Here is a 12,954-nt window from a genome sequence, read left to right on the forward strand (position 1 = left end):
CAACACTGGCTCAGCATTAACCCATGTCCCATTAGGCTCTGTGCTAGTGAAAGTGCAGCAGCAGCATCAGGATGTACAAACATAGATCAGTTCCTGTGCAATGCACCCCAGGGCTCACAGTGTGCTGCAGACTCCAGGGGCAAACTGCAATGTGCACACAGGTTGCATTGCATATTGCAATGCATGGCACCCACCTGTTCCCAGCAGCTTGTCCTTAGGAGAGGCTGCACAGCTCCACTGAACACAATTCTCTCTGAGAAACACATTGCTTAGTGACTCCTGTTTTTCATCAGTCTCTCAAAGACAAAAATTTTTGATTATTGAACCACTCACAGTGCACCAGAAAAAATATTGCTTGCTTGATTTCACACAGGGTGCAAGCTCAATCTCCTAACACATTGCAGCTCCTCTCCCATGATCTGCAGAGCTATGCTGCATCTTTCCTGAGAGGTCAGTGATCTGCAGTTAGAAGGTAGAAACAGGGTAGGGTGATCTACAGATTGACTGGTCAATTGGGACTACCGATACTGCTGTCAGATGCTAAGGTTGATAGCATGTTGAATTAGATTCAATCCTGCTTGGTAGCTTTCTGAAATCTGCAGCTACTATTTGTGAAGGAAAGAAATTGCTGTTGAAGATGACCCACCTTTTTTATGCTGACAGCCATGGTGGCCATGGGACTGGGATGTGTCCAGGCATTGAGTATTTATATTTGGAAGGAATCTGATTTTCTGCAATCCAAATTAATAGAATCTGTTGCTTAATTCATCTTGTGGTACCATCATTATTATTGGTTTTGGCATTTTTAACTATTGAAGATTCCTGTTAAAGATAGAGTTTCCCACAAGATTGCTTATGTCTGAACCATGTGGATACAACACAATAACTAAAACTCAGAGGCTAAGATTAAAAATATTGAATTCCAACTCAAGCAGACATATAGACTTCACAAATAGTGAGGTTATAGCTTGTGTAGTTACTGTCAGTGTTCTCAGGCAATGCCGGGGCTGAACAGGAAGTACAAAGGACTCCTTGCCTCCAGAGGCAATTGCCTGACACAAAAGAGACACACTGTTAAGAGTTCTCTGAGCTGCTACCACACATTTTTCTGTGAATAATGGATTTCCATCTCTTTACTGTCACTCACTTTACTGTCACTGCCACATTAAAACTGCATTGAGCTGTATTTCTCTGCATATCAGACTAATCAATAACAAATCAACAGAATACCTCTCTTGTGCTTCTCTTCCTTTCAGGTGTTAGCTTATCAAATAGGAATGGCAAACTGCAGCTATATACTATTTCTGGAATTGTTACTTATTTGGCACTAGATTATTACAAAAACATATGGAAAAATCGGCTTCAGGTCTTTCCAGTTAAGCAGGTGTGACAATACCTGTGGCACAGCTCCTACCAACAGCACTTGACGAATTTGAGGGAACAAGAATAAATCTTTTAGGGGCTACTCTTGCAAGGGATTTAATTCCACGTCTCTGGGAAATGCTGAGCATAGATTTCCTTATCTCCTATAGAGTCACTAGTAGTGCAATTAACTTCCCAGACATCAATCATTGAGTGAGTTAAGTCTTGCCCTGTGATTCCTGACACCTACCCTCTCACCAGTGACATCTATTGCAATTCTAAAATCAGCAGCCTGCTAGATTTAGAGACATAAAAGTTGCTAGCAGTATAAATTCCCTATCTTTTAACTTGTAGCTATTGTCTGTCAGCCTGGCTGTCTAAGCCTTGTCACTTCAATCCTTTTGTACCTACACTTTGTAAAATGTCCCTATTTATAGCTGGACCCAGGCAAAAGCATAGCCCTTACAACCAAGGCTCTCAAAAGAATAATAAGCTTTCTTGTCTTCCACCAATTCTTACTGAATTAGACTGGCCTAGGGGCTACTTCCTAGGGGCAGTCAGATTTAGCCTGACCAGAAGCAGAGGTTAGAAGTAGATACACAATGGACCTGATGCTTAATTTTTAAGGAACTGCCAGTGGGATGAGTATGCCTTGTTTTTGTTTTTTTTTACCTTATTTCACAAAAGGATTGCACAAAAATGAAATCTGAAGCAGTTTTGATGAAAGCAGTGAGCCCTGTTGGTAAGTCATTCAATAATCACCTAAACAAAGCTCTTGACAGTTCACAGTAGGAAATCTGATTCAAAAAGGGTGGAGAGAACAATCTGATAGATCTGTATTTCAACATACATATTTCATCAAGTAAATCTTTATTGCTCCCTGCCACCTAATGGTATACGTGAAAAATTACAAACCAGAAAGACAATTCTCAATTTATGCTATTTCTAATAGACTTTGATATATTTATTTAAATATAAAGAAAGATGAAAGTTAGGGATTTTTCACCACAGAATTTTCAGGTACTCTGTGGTGATGAAAATCTTTAGACAAAGGCAAATATAGAAAGATGCGCTCTATATTAAAATTAAAAATTGCACCTAGATATTTTTTGCTGGGATGAAGAAAATTGATTGGGTAAAAAAAGGGAAGTAATAATAAATACTACAACAAGCTACTTTATTTAAAGACAGCTGCAAGTAGGTGACTGCAGTGGTGCAGACAGCAGTGCCACACTGAAAGCAGCATTAGAATCTGAATGTGAACCAATACCTAAAACCTAGTCTAGAAAAAATACCTGCACAGATGGTCAAACTAAAAGGACAAACAAAGGTATGTAGAAGGAAAAAAATCCCATGCAGTTTGGAATAAATTTAGGCAAACCTACAGCATAGTACGGGATTTGGCTCTTAGAAAATTAGTAACAGAGGTATCCCTAAAGTATGATCTAATTTTGGGTAGCTTTAATTATTCACACTCTAAATATAGTTCTCTGCAATCTTCTCATGCTTGACAGCAGTCAAACATGGGTCTGGATACTGCACTGACTTATGCAATACTGCTTCTCTGGCTAGTGATTCTAGTTTGACAAATGGCCAAGTGATGCACGGAAATGGATGTCTCCACATGTAAAACTACGGCATAATTTACAATGATATGGCTGCAGTAGGACTTGTTCACTGGCTGGTAGAGTACGTTGGTATGTTTAGTTTTAGAAATTATATTAACATTCTAGGAAGAGATTTATCACTTTTGTAACCCATCACAGCTCCCACTCTGATTAGCAGCTAAAGGCTGTCTGTGGCAAGGTGAACATTACCTCAAACACTTATTTAAACCTCTTGAACGTGTTGCTTGGTAAATGGTTATCTCTAGAGCAGCATCTGCCAGCAGCAGACAGAACACTGTGGAAACCTGTTGGGAACTCATGGGATCCAAATGTGACTTCTTTAAATCACACGACCATTATTTAAAGCCATCTCTGTATATTTGTTTTTTCAACACTGCTTATAATATCATATATCTATATACATATATACACATATTCATATATACATACAAATACATATATTCATATATACATACACACAAATACATTCAATATACCTGAAGAATCCTTCACTCCACTTGTTTCTGAATCTGATTAAGATTTTTGGCATACTTTCTTGACCAGTCAATTAGCAATTCTCACTTATTACTGAACAACAACAGGTATTTTAAAACTGCAAGGTATGAATAAGATTATTTCAGTATTACTTCATCCAGTAGTTTTGCTATCAAGATAGTAATTTTTGTTTGAGCTATAGTATATGTTCTACAAAGAAATCTAGTTATGATTTGAAGAGTGGAAGTAATGAGAATCCAGCACATTCTCAGGTAAATTGTTCCTACATTTAACTATCCCCAGGATAAAAATGTGATCCCCATTCCTTTTGGATTTCATTATGACTTTTTTTGGAATTAGAATTATGAGATGTCAACTATTAGAAATCTTTTCCCTGTACAGGTATTTCTAGATTAAATCAGTAGAAAATAGAGTTAAATATGCTCTGCGGTTTCAAAGCAATTAAAACTGATTGAATTAAACAGAGGAGTGGGATTCTCATCCTGTAATTATGAAACACTGAAATATCATATAAAGAAATCTGAGTAACGTCTCTATGGATAGACACTGCAGTTTCTAGCCTTGATTCACTTAATGTTATGAATTACTCATGTAATTTAAAATAGGACTGTCTTCAACTGAAGTGTGCAGTGTTTAAAAATCACAAAAGCACTTGGTGATGAAACTCACAGTTACTATTCTAGACTGAGTGGGAAGCACTGTCTTACCACAGAGGTGGGTCATATGGCAGAAGTAACTGGATGACTTCTGACCTTATATGAAAATGAGTGCAAAACTATGCCATTAAAGCTTAGCCTTTTTTCTGCCCTCCTCCAGACTACAACTTGTCTGGTTCCAGATAGATTGCCCTGACCTGCTTTTTATCAAAGTGTAAAATAATAATAATTTCTCTGCTAAACTGCAAAAGGGTTTCTGGCATTTGCGCTACCTAAGATGAAACCATTTATTTCTAAGTCCTCTTAATCCAAACCAGTACTGCTCTGTTCTTGTTCTTGTCTTACTCATTCTTAGAGGTAAGACAGTCCTTTCTGATCCCACATTTGATTTGTATAGGACTAATAATAAAACCAGTCAGGCCAAATTCTTCTCCTTTTCACGTATCCAAGAAAGAAATGACCGCCACTAACCAGCAAAACCTTCCATTTGTCTGAGAGAAAAGGGATGGGAGAAAACAGCTCCAAAGTATCATTACAGAAAAAGAAGGACAAAGCAGACAATAACTAGGGTAGAAGGAAGACAGAAGACAGCAAACAAAGCATGAGAACAGCTGTAGTGCCAAGACCTAGGATTAGCGTGACAAGAGTGCTTACTGGCAGCTCCTCCAAGAGGGGGTGAAACAGCTAATCAACAGTTGGGGTGGAAACATGCAACACAATTCCTTCCATGAACCACAGAGCAGGGAGAAAAACTTACAGCAACACTATAACATGTCAGACAGAAATAACAAGGAAACAACTATGCTCAAAGAAATCCAACAGAAATTGCCCGGATGCTTCACCATCTACAGAAATGTCATATAAATAAAGTAACACCTACTAGGAAATGTGACAAGTTTAAGGTTCAGTTGCAAACTATGTAAAAATTTTGAGAGATTTTGAAATAGAATAGTAGACTTGGAGCCATATGTCTATATCTAAATCCAATATTGCAGTTTGCTCACAATTAGATCCATGTCAATCAGAGGCAACAACATGGACTTCAAAGGAGTTACATCTGATTGATGCTGGCATAAATATGGGCATAAGCTGGTCTGTGTCAGTAGGGTCTGCAATCGTCATCAGATCCTCATTAATTGCTTTGCATAATTATTCACATATAATAGTAATCCCTGCCAGAGTTTATAAATGGTTGTCAACAATACTAAGGATGTGCAAAATGACTAATACACACAGATGGGAATGCAGCTGATTTCAGCTCTTATTGTCTGCTGTACAGATTTAACAGAAGTGGCTCTAAGTGACTGAACAACTTCCAAAAGAGAAAAATGTCTACAAAATGTAATTGAATTTGCTGGAATATCATAACATATACCAGCAACAACATGGATATAATTATTACCCCATCAGAGCTGGAAAGACATAAAGGCTGGGACTAAACTCCACTAAAATATTGTCCAGCCAATGTACATTTGGATAAACTTCTTTGATCGCCCTTTTTTTTTTTAATACCAGTGCAAATATCCAAGGCCATGTGGACAAACCATCTTTTGTTCTCAAAGACAACAACAATTTAGGTGTTAGCATATCTCCAGGTACTTTTTTCTCTTTCACTTAGGTCTGAGTATCAGGTGAACATCTTACTGAAGATATTTCTTCTTTCTACCCTTCTATCATAAATGCTGTAATTTCCTCTGTAAGATACTGGGCCACATGACCATTCTTTTCAAGTTCCATGTAGCACCAGGTGTAGGAGACAAGAGTCACTGAACTAAGGAAGGAGTATCCTTTATCTGCCTATGCTGAAAACAAGTGTCTCCCACAAGGTCATCACCACAATTTATAAATAACACAGCATGGCATATGCTGACTGTACATAAGAAGAATACATCTTACAGCTTATAGCATGAGTTTAGCAATTCACAGATCCAACAACTGACATATCAGTAATAGATGAGAGACTCATGTGTAAAGTAATTCCTTTCTATACTGTTGGTCTCCATTTTTAAGTTCTGCAGATTTTGCCACAATGATGTGAAATATAGCTAAATTCCTCCTACTCAGAGACATTGCTTTCTGAAAGAAACAATTGTTTGAATAATAAACTTGGATATTTGTAATATCTTCCACTATTAGCAATACACATTACATGATTACATATCATTTCATGGCTATGATGTTTTCCAGGTACTAAACTTTTTCAAATATCTATGTGTTGCCTTCAATTCAAGTTGGAAGCAATCTCAACATTTGACATTTATACTTCTTGCTCATTGCAAAGATGGCTTTTCTATTGTTAAAATTCTCACCTCCTTTAGGAACTTAAATAGTGGCTTGTTTCCCTGTGATATACTGGGATATGTTCAAACATGTTTGATCCCACGATCAATCAAATTTGAGTGCTTTGTCAGTAGTCTCTAAGGGTAAAGAGCATGTTAAAGAGAAAGTGGATGGTCTCCTTAGTTAGCAGGAGGATTAAGACGTTTATTTTGCACAAATCTTAATGATCAAGGAATTCTTAATCAACATGATTTTTTTTTTTTTTTTTTACAAAATACATAATGGAACAATATTTTTCAATAAAATGGAACTATGGTCATTACATGAATATTTAGTAATGGCTTGGAACTCAGATAGAAAAAGAAGGGGTTGATCAAGAGGCATGCACAGGGACAAGATGTGAAGCACTGACAAAAGGGAAAGGATTGATCTGGAGACAACCAAAAGGCAGCAAGGATGGGTGCAAAGAGTAAGAAATGAAGGCTGCAAAAGTAGATCAAGAAGATTCACCTGGACAATGGAAGAAATGTGAGGTGGTCACTTTGGTGAGAACATTAGAAAGAATGTTTTTATAAAACCTGACAAAGAAAATATGTGCATATGAAAGATCATAATTTCAATAAAATAATGCAACAAAGGTATGAACAAGAGTGTTTGGAAGAGAAGACCTTGGAAAAAAACTGGGAGAGTCTTTGAGAGACAGAGTGGAACGGGTAACATCTGCAGGTCTATGAATTATTTTTACCCTTCTGGGGCAGCTGCTGAGGTAGAACTTGAGGATTTCAGATATTTGTGAAGGAAGCCTAGAAGAAAGATGGGGAGGTTTACAAGCGTATGTAGTGACAGGACAAGGGGGAATGGATTCAAACTGGAAGAGTATAGGCTTAGATTGGGTATTAGGTAAAAAATTCTTTACTGCAAGAATGGTGAGGCATTGGAACAGGTGGCCCAGAGAAGCTGTGGATGCCCCATCCCTGGAAGTGTTCGAGGCCAGGCTGGACGGGGCTCTGAGCAGCCTTGCCTAGTGAAAGGTGTCCCGGCCGCTGGCAAGGCTGTAGGAACTACATCATCTCTAAGGTCCCTTCCAACCCAAACCAGTCTACGATTTGTCAGTTCTGGGGTGGTGACACGACAACCCCTGCAGCGGAAGAAGAGTTAAAGCGGAGAGGTGAAGCCTTTGGTTTCAGCTGCGACTGTGACAGCACTGAGCGTGCAGCGAGGCCCCCGTAGCCGTGCCTATGACTGCGGCCATGGCTTGTGGGCGTATCTAAGACTGCACCTGCGGCTATCTCCATGACTGTAGCCCTCGCTGTCCCCGTGGCTGTGAGGGCGCAGGGGATCACGGCGCTCCCGCCCTCAGAGTGCCCACACGGCTGTCGCGTGCCGCGCGCACGCGCACCAAAACTCCCTCCCGCTCCTCCACCCACCCCGGCGCCGCCGCTGATTGGCCCGTGCGGCGGCGGCGCTGGCCAATGGGAGGCCGGCCCGGGACCCCGCCTCTTTAGAACCCGCCGGCGGCGGAGGGCCGGCATCGCGGCGATGGCGGCGGCGGGGCGGGCGCTGCGTGCGGCGCTGCCCGCCGGGCTCTGGGGCCGCCTGGCCCCGCTGCCGGGCGCGCCCCGCCGGGCCGCCGCGCACTTCGCTTTCCAGCCGGACCCGGCGCCCAGCGAGTACGGTGAGAGCTCGGCTGGGCGCGGGTCCACCCCGCGGGCCGGCCTCAACCTCGCTCTGCCGCCGATTCCGCCCTGTCGCCCGCGCCTTCTTGGGGAGGCCGCCAGCGGCCCCGTCCGGGATGGGAGGGAGGCAGGCAGAGCCCGGTGCGGCGCTGCGGGTCGGGCCCCGGGCGGTGGAGGCATCCGCACGGCCGCGTGACCCCGCTGTGTCCTCGGCACTTCCACCCGGGTTTTCCGCAGGAATCCCAGGCTGTGGGTGGGAAGGTCCCTGTGGGCCGATGGAGGGGCCGGGCGTGCTTCAGGCCCCCTCCCAGTGGGGTGGTGAAGCGTTTTGGGCTGTCAGAGCCAGACCTGCGCTAGATGGGCCCATCGTGTGCTCAGGGCTGCAAGGCCATCCTTGGCCCCTGTCCTGTACCAAAAGCTTCTGGCAGTAACTTACTGGCGTGACATCTACCCTGGTTTTTGTATTGCATGCTTAGGTCATGAGTGTGAGAATAAACCTGTGATGAATAAAGACTGCTGTCCGCTGAAAGATTCGAGGTCATCCACGTGGTCACATGGTTGAGAGTAAACACAGATAACTTGGGAATGAACAGTGCATGGCGTTTGGCTTTTATTTCTGAGATGCATCTCTGCAAAGCCTGCCAGCTCCAGAACAGTTGTTTCTATCACATGAGCCTCACTATCCCCTTGAAAACTTGTTACTTGTTTGGATACCTTGGTGTTGCGTCTTGATCATGACCAACAGAAACAGTTTTTTCTACGTTTCTGTTGGTGATAAAGATGTACAGGCATCCAAGGTGCCACGTGGTGAAGCTTGCGTACGGCAGGTCCCTGCTTGGGAGCGTGTGAAGAAGCTCTGAAGTGTCATGCCAGTTATTGCCATAAATTAGTAGAAAACTAATTCCCTGTGAGTTACAGGAGTCTTTAACATTCTGTGGAAAATAGTGGAAGTGAAATAAAATTACGGCAATATTGATCCTGATATTGCTGATCTATAAGGCACAATTCCCCTTTTCCTCTGTGGGGCTGATACAAAGGCTTGTGCTATAAGCAAGAGAAGCAGGTTAGAACTGTTATCGTGAGTTTCTGACAGTAGCTTAAGTAATAGCCAGTTATTTATATCAAATAGTGAAAGGATGATATCTTGTAGAAAAGATAATCTAAGTACTAATGTGGGTGGCTAGGGAAAAAAACAGCTGCTTTCCCTTGCTTTTCTTCTCCTGAATTTGTAAATTTTGTTCATTAGGGCTTTTGTATCACTTGAGTGGTTCCCATAACATTTTTTTTTCACATTTTCCTCTCCTTAAAGGGCAATGTAACGTATAACAAGTGAAGTTACCAAGCATAGTAATGTGGAGGAATGCAGCTGCTCAGGTGTGACATGACACTAGTCTTTAACAAAAAATACTAACATTAGTTAACGATTTAGAAGAAAGGGAAGTTGAACATTTGTTGAGAGGTACTGTTACTACTGGAAAAAGAATGTGCTTCTCCTTTCTGAATTCTAACACCTCTTACATTTGTGTGGGATCTTCAGCTAATCATCTGATTTATTTATTTAATTTTATACACTGTGTTGGTAGATTCTCCTGGACAGTGGCTTCTAGTCATCATGACTTATGAGATTTTGCCAGTTAAAAAGCTACCAAATGTCAGCCAAGCGATTTCTTACTTGTTTTCTTTTAAGAATTATTTTATTTGCTTGGAGAATCTGAATTGGTCACAGTAGTGAGGGCTAGGCTCTTGTTTTGGTCCATCTTTGCTTTCAAGCCTCCTTGTTTTTCCTTGCAGTGCTGGAATGAAGAAGGGCACTCTGGTAGCCTTGGTTTAAACTAAACAGCTTGCTCTACTTCAGCACCAAATTTCTTTCTTTGAAGTATGGATTTGATGCTTCAGACACTAACTGCAGTGCAGGGAACAGGCCAGTGATCTAGAAAATTTCTGATAATAGGTGTCTTTAAATGGCACAGGTTGGTGCTTAAGAAAATGTGATTAAAGAATGAGAAGGTAAGCTTTAGCTGGGGAGGGGATCCCAGTACTCAATAATATGTTGATTTCTTCCTTTGAAAAGGAAGGCATTGTTCCCAGTGCTTGACTGAGCATTGCAAAGCTGCATTAGCTCCATGCAAGAGCATAGTTTTTTGAAAAAATATGGAAGTAGAATTATAGTCCTTGGGAAGGCCAAGTATACAGTGCTCAATCCCATCTATCCCATGATTTTGTTCAGCAAATGAATCTTGGATATTCCTAACAGGGATCTTGTTTTTGATGGTTGAGTTTTTAGATATGTTTGCACCAGTGTTTTCTAATGTACTTTGTGTTTTGAACCAAATTAATTGTGCAATGATCACTTTTTCGTGCAGGGCAAACTCAGAAGATGAATCTCTTCCAATCCATTACAAGTGCCTTGGACAATGCTTTAGCCAAAGATCCAACTGCAGGTACCTTATACTTGTTACTATGTTTTGCTTTATATAAATTATGTTTTGGTTTGCCTATCTATGTACAGTATTTAATGTATTTCTCACAGTCTTTAAAAGTTTTCTAATAAGTTATTTCTACACTTTGATCTCAAATCTTAAAAATGTGTTGCATTAACATTACTAATGGAGTATATGGTCTAAGATGCAGTTGTATCTTCTGTTTTAGCTCTGTGTATTTCACTTGAAAGTGAGGACAGAAGATACATTATTTATCATGCCTAAAGTATTACTGATGAGAACTGTCCTCAAGGGCATCTTGAGTCCCACTAGTACATTACTTTTACATTTCTTAAACTTTCTGTTCCCTAAAACTGGTGTTTTTTTAGAGACCATATATTCTTCACTCAGTACATTCTGCTTTCTTCCCTGCCCTCCAAAATTAATTTATAGCTTTACTGATTTCTGTTTATTGTTGTGCATAGGCAGTGTAAGATTTTTAGGCTTTTGTGGTCTGGATAGCTCATAACTTGGAGATGCTACTTCATTATATCAGGATTTAAAAGGCTTATCCTAAGCTATTGCACAAAACTATACACTCCACTTTCAATTCTTATACATAACAGGAGGTCTTTTGCTTCTGTTGTCCTAACAAAGGCATGATGATGGCCAGATATCTGAGAGAGATGCTTCATGCCATGAACACAGCTGCAAAGGCTGCATCATCTTGTGTAATTTTGGGCTTTCTTTTTAGTATGTTAGTAGCCCTTTTTGGCACTGCTTGAGTCACTGCTCAACCTAAAGTCTGACTAATTGTCTAATCTGTTGGGATAAATTCCATGTTGTCTGTCCAGTACTATGCCTGTATACATTCCCTCTCAATCTCAGCTGTTTTATATGCACCTCGATTAAACTTAGACAACTGAGGGTAAATTAGGGCTAAGAACAGATTTTATTACCATTTCTGTAGAATTAGCCACATAAAAGCAAGTAGAACGTTAGTCCAGCAGGAACCTAGACTCATATATAATCTTGAACCTTTAGAGAACCAGTTGCTCTAAGGTTTCAGTCTTGCTCCTCAGCTTTGCAGGGCTCAGTCTTTGTAAAGCCCTTTGCAAGACCATGTTGGAGTTCTACAGTCCAGACGTGAGTTCTCAGAATCACTGCACTTACTGAATTAATTAGGATTTTTTGCAATAGGAAACACGTTCTTCATATGTTTTCAGTTGTATGGGAATTGAGCAATTGTTTTTTAAGTGTGGAATTCCTCATGCTTGTGTGGATGAGAATTAGAATCTTTCCAGGAAAATATATTTCAGTGGCTGAATTGAATGATTCAATTTTGTGGATACCAGCATTAAATGGGAATATTTTTTGTAGAAGACAGCTGGCTCAAAAGTAAGGAGCCATATGTTAACAGAAAGGACTTACAAAGATTTTAAGTACATAAAATCCCACCCAAATTATTGTTAAAAACTAGAGAAGTGATCTAGGGACATAGTTCAATCACAGACTTCATGAGTGCATTCATTTTACATCTTTATAAAAGTTATTTTTCTTTAAGTGGTGCCATTGATGTGATTAGCACAAGTATACTAATCCCTTTTAGTGATTCTAATCAGAAATTTATTTAATTAAGATTAGTATTTGAAAGGGAAGAAGGTTAACTTATAATTTTGTGTCCTTTAGGATATGGAGAATATTGAAGAATTGGGGAATAATCAGAACTGACCCTGGTTCATGCAAGCAGCTATTGGTGATATTGCTGCACATCTTACATGCTTAAAAAATTGAAATAGGCAATACTTGTTTCTGGGAAACAGATAACAAAAGTGTTTCAAGAAAAATTAGACATAACCATTTCCTAAATTGAAAGAAAAAATCCCAAACAGATTAGTTGATATGAAGCTAAGTTTTAAAGGCAAATACTTTTGGTGATAAAACTTTATTGACTACAAGAATTGTAGTGTTAAATATTGAGAACTGTTCTAGTGCTTAGATAGTCATCTTTCTGTGGAGGAGTTCCTTTGAAGTCACTCTTCAAGGGTCTGGCAAGTATGTTTGGAGAAGGCTTGACATTTCATGTTGGATTGATATTTTGAAAAAAAAATCCTTCAATTTGATGGTTTTCAAAACACTATATTTATTGAAACCTGTGAATGAAGAGTGCAAGTGGTTATCAGTTGATGCAGAAGGCTTAATTTCAAGGACTCTTTAGAGACTAAATGTAATTGCTTTTTGGAATTTTTCTAATTTAGTTTTAGACACTCTGTTATTATAGAATATTTCAAAAAATAGCTAATGAAAACCTAACAGAACCCATTTCATGAATTCTGTTTTGAGACAGCTGTTTTGGTGTTCTGATTTCTCATTAACCTTGGTTCTTCATTTATTATAGTCAGGCTGTGCATGAGAAATGCATAGATTTAGATCTAGA

General features: G+C 40.0%; 1 protein-coding gene across 1 annotated transcript in view; it reads left to right on the plus strand.

Annotated features, from left to right (window-relative positions):
• The first annotated feature begins 7,927 nt into the window (after positions 1–7,927).
• BCKDHB (branched chain keto acid dehydrogenase E1 subunit beta) overlaps positions 7,928–12,954 on the plus strand; it is a 101,520-nt gene continuing 96,493 nt past the window's right edge. Inside the window, exons 1-2 of the mRNA XM_056487759.1 lie at positions 7,928–8,096; positions 10,461–10,538. Coding sequence (XP_056343734.1) covers positions 7,961–8,096; positions 10,461–10,538 — 214 coding nt within the window. The 5' untranslated portion in view covers positions 7,928–7,960. The remainder of the gene's footprint in view (positions 8,097–10,460; positions 10,539–12,954) is intronic.

The sequence above is a fragment of the Oenanthe melanoleuca genome, chromosome 3, assembly GCF_029582105.1.
Source record: "Oenanthe melanoleuca isolate GR-GAL-2019-014 chromosome 3, OMel1.0, whole genome shotgun sequence".
Classification (NCBI taxonomy): domain Eukaryota; kingdom Metazoa; phylum Chordata; class Aves; order Passeriformes; family Muscicapidae; genus Oenanthe; species Oenanthe melanoleuca.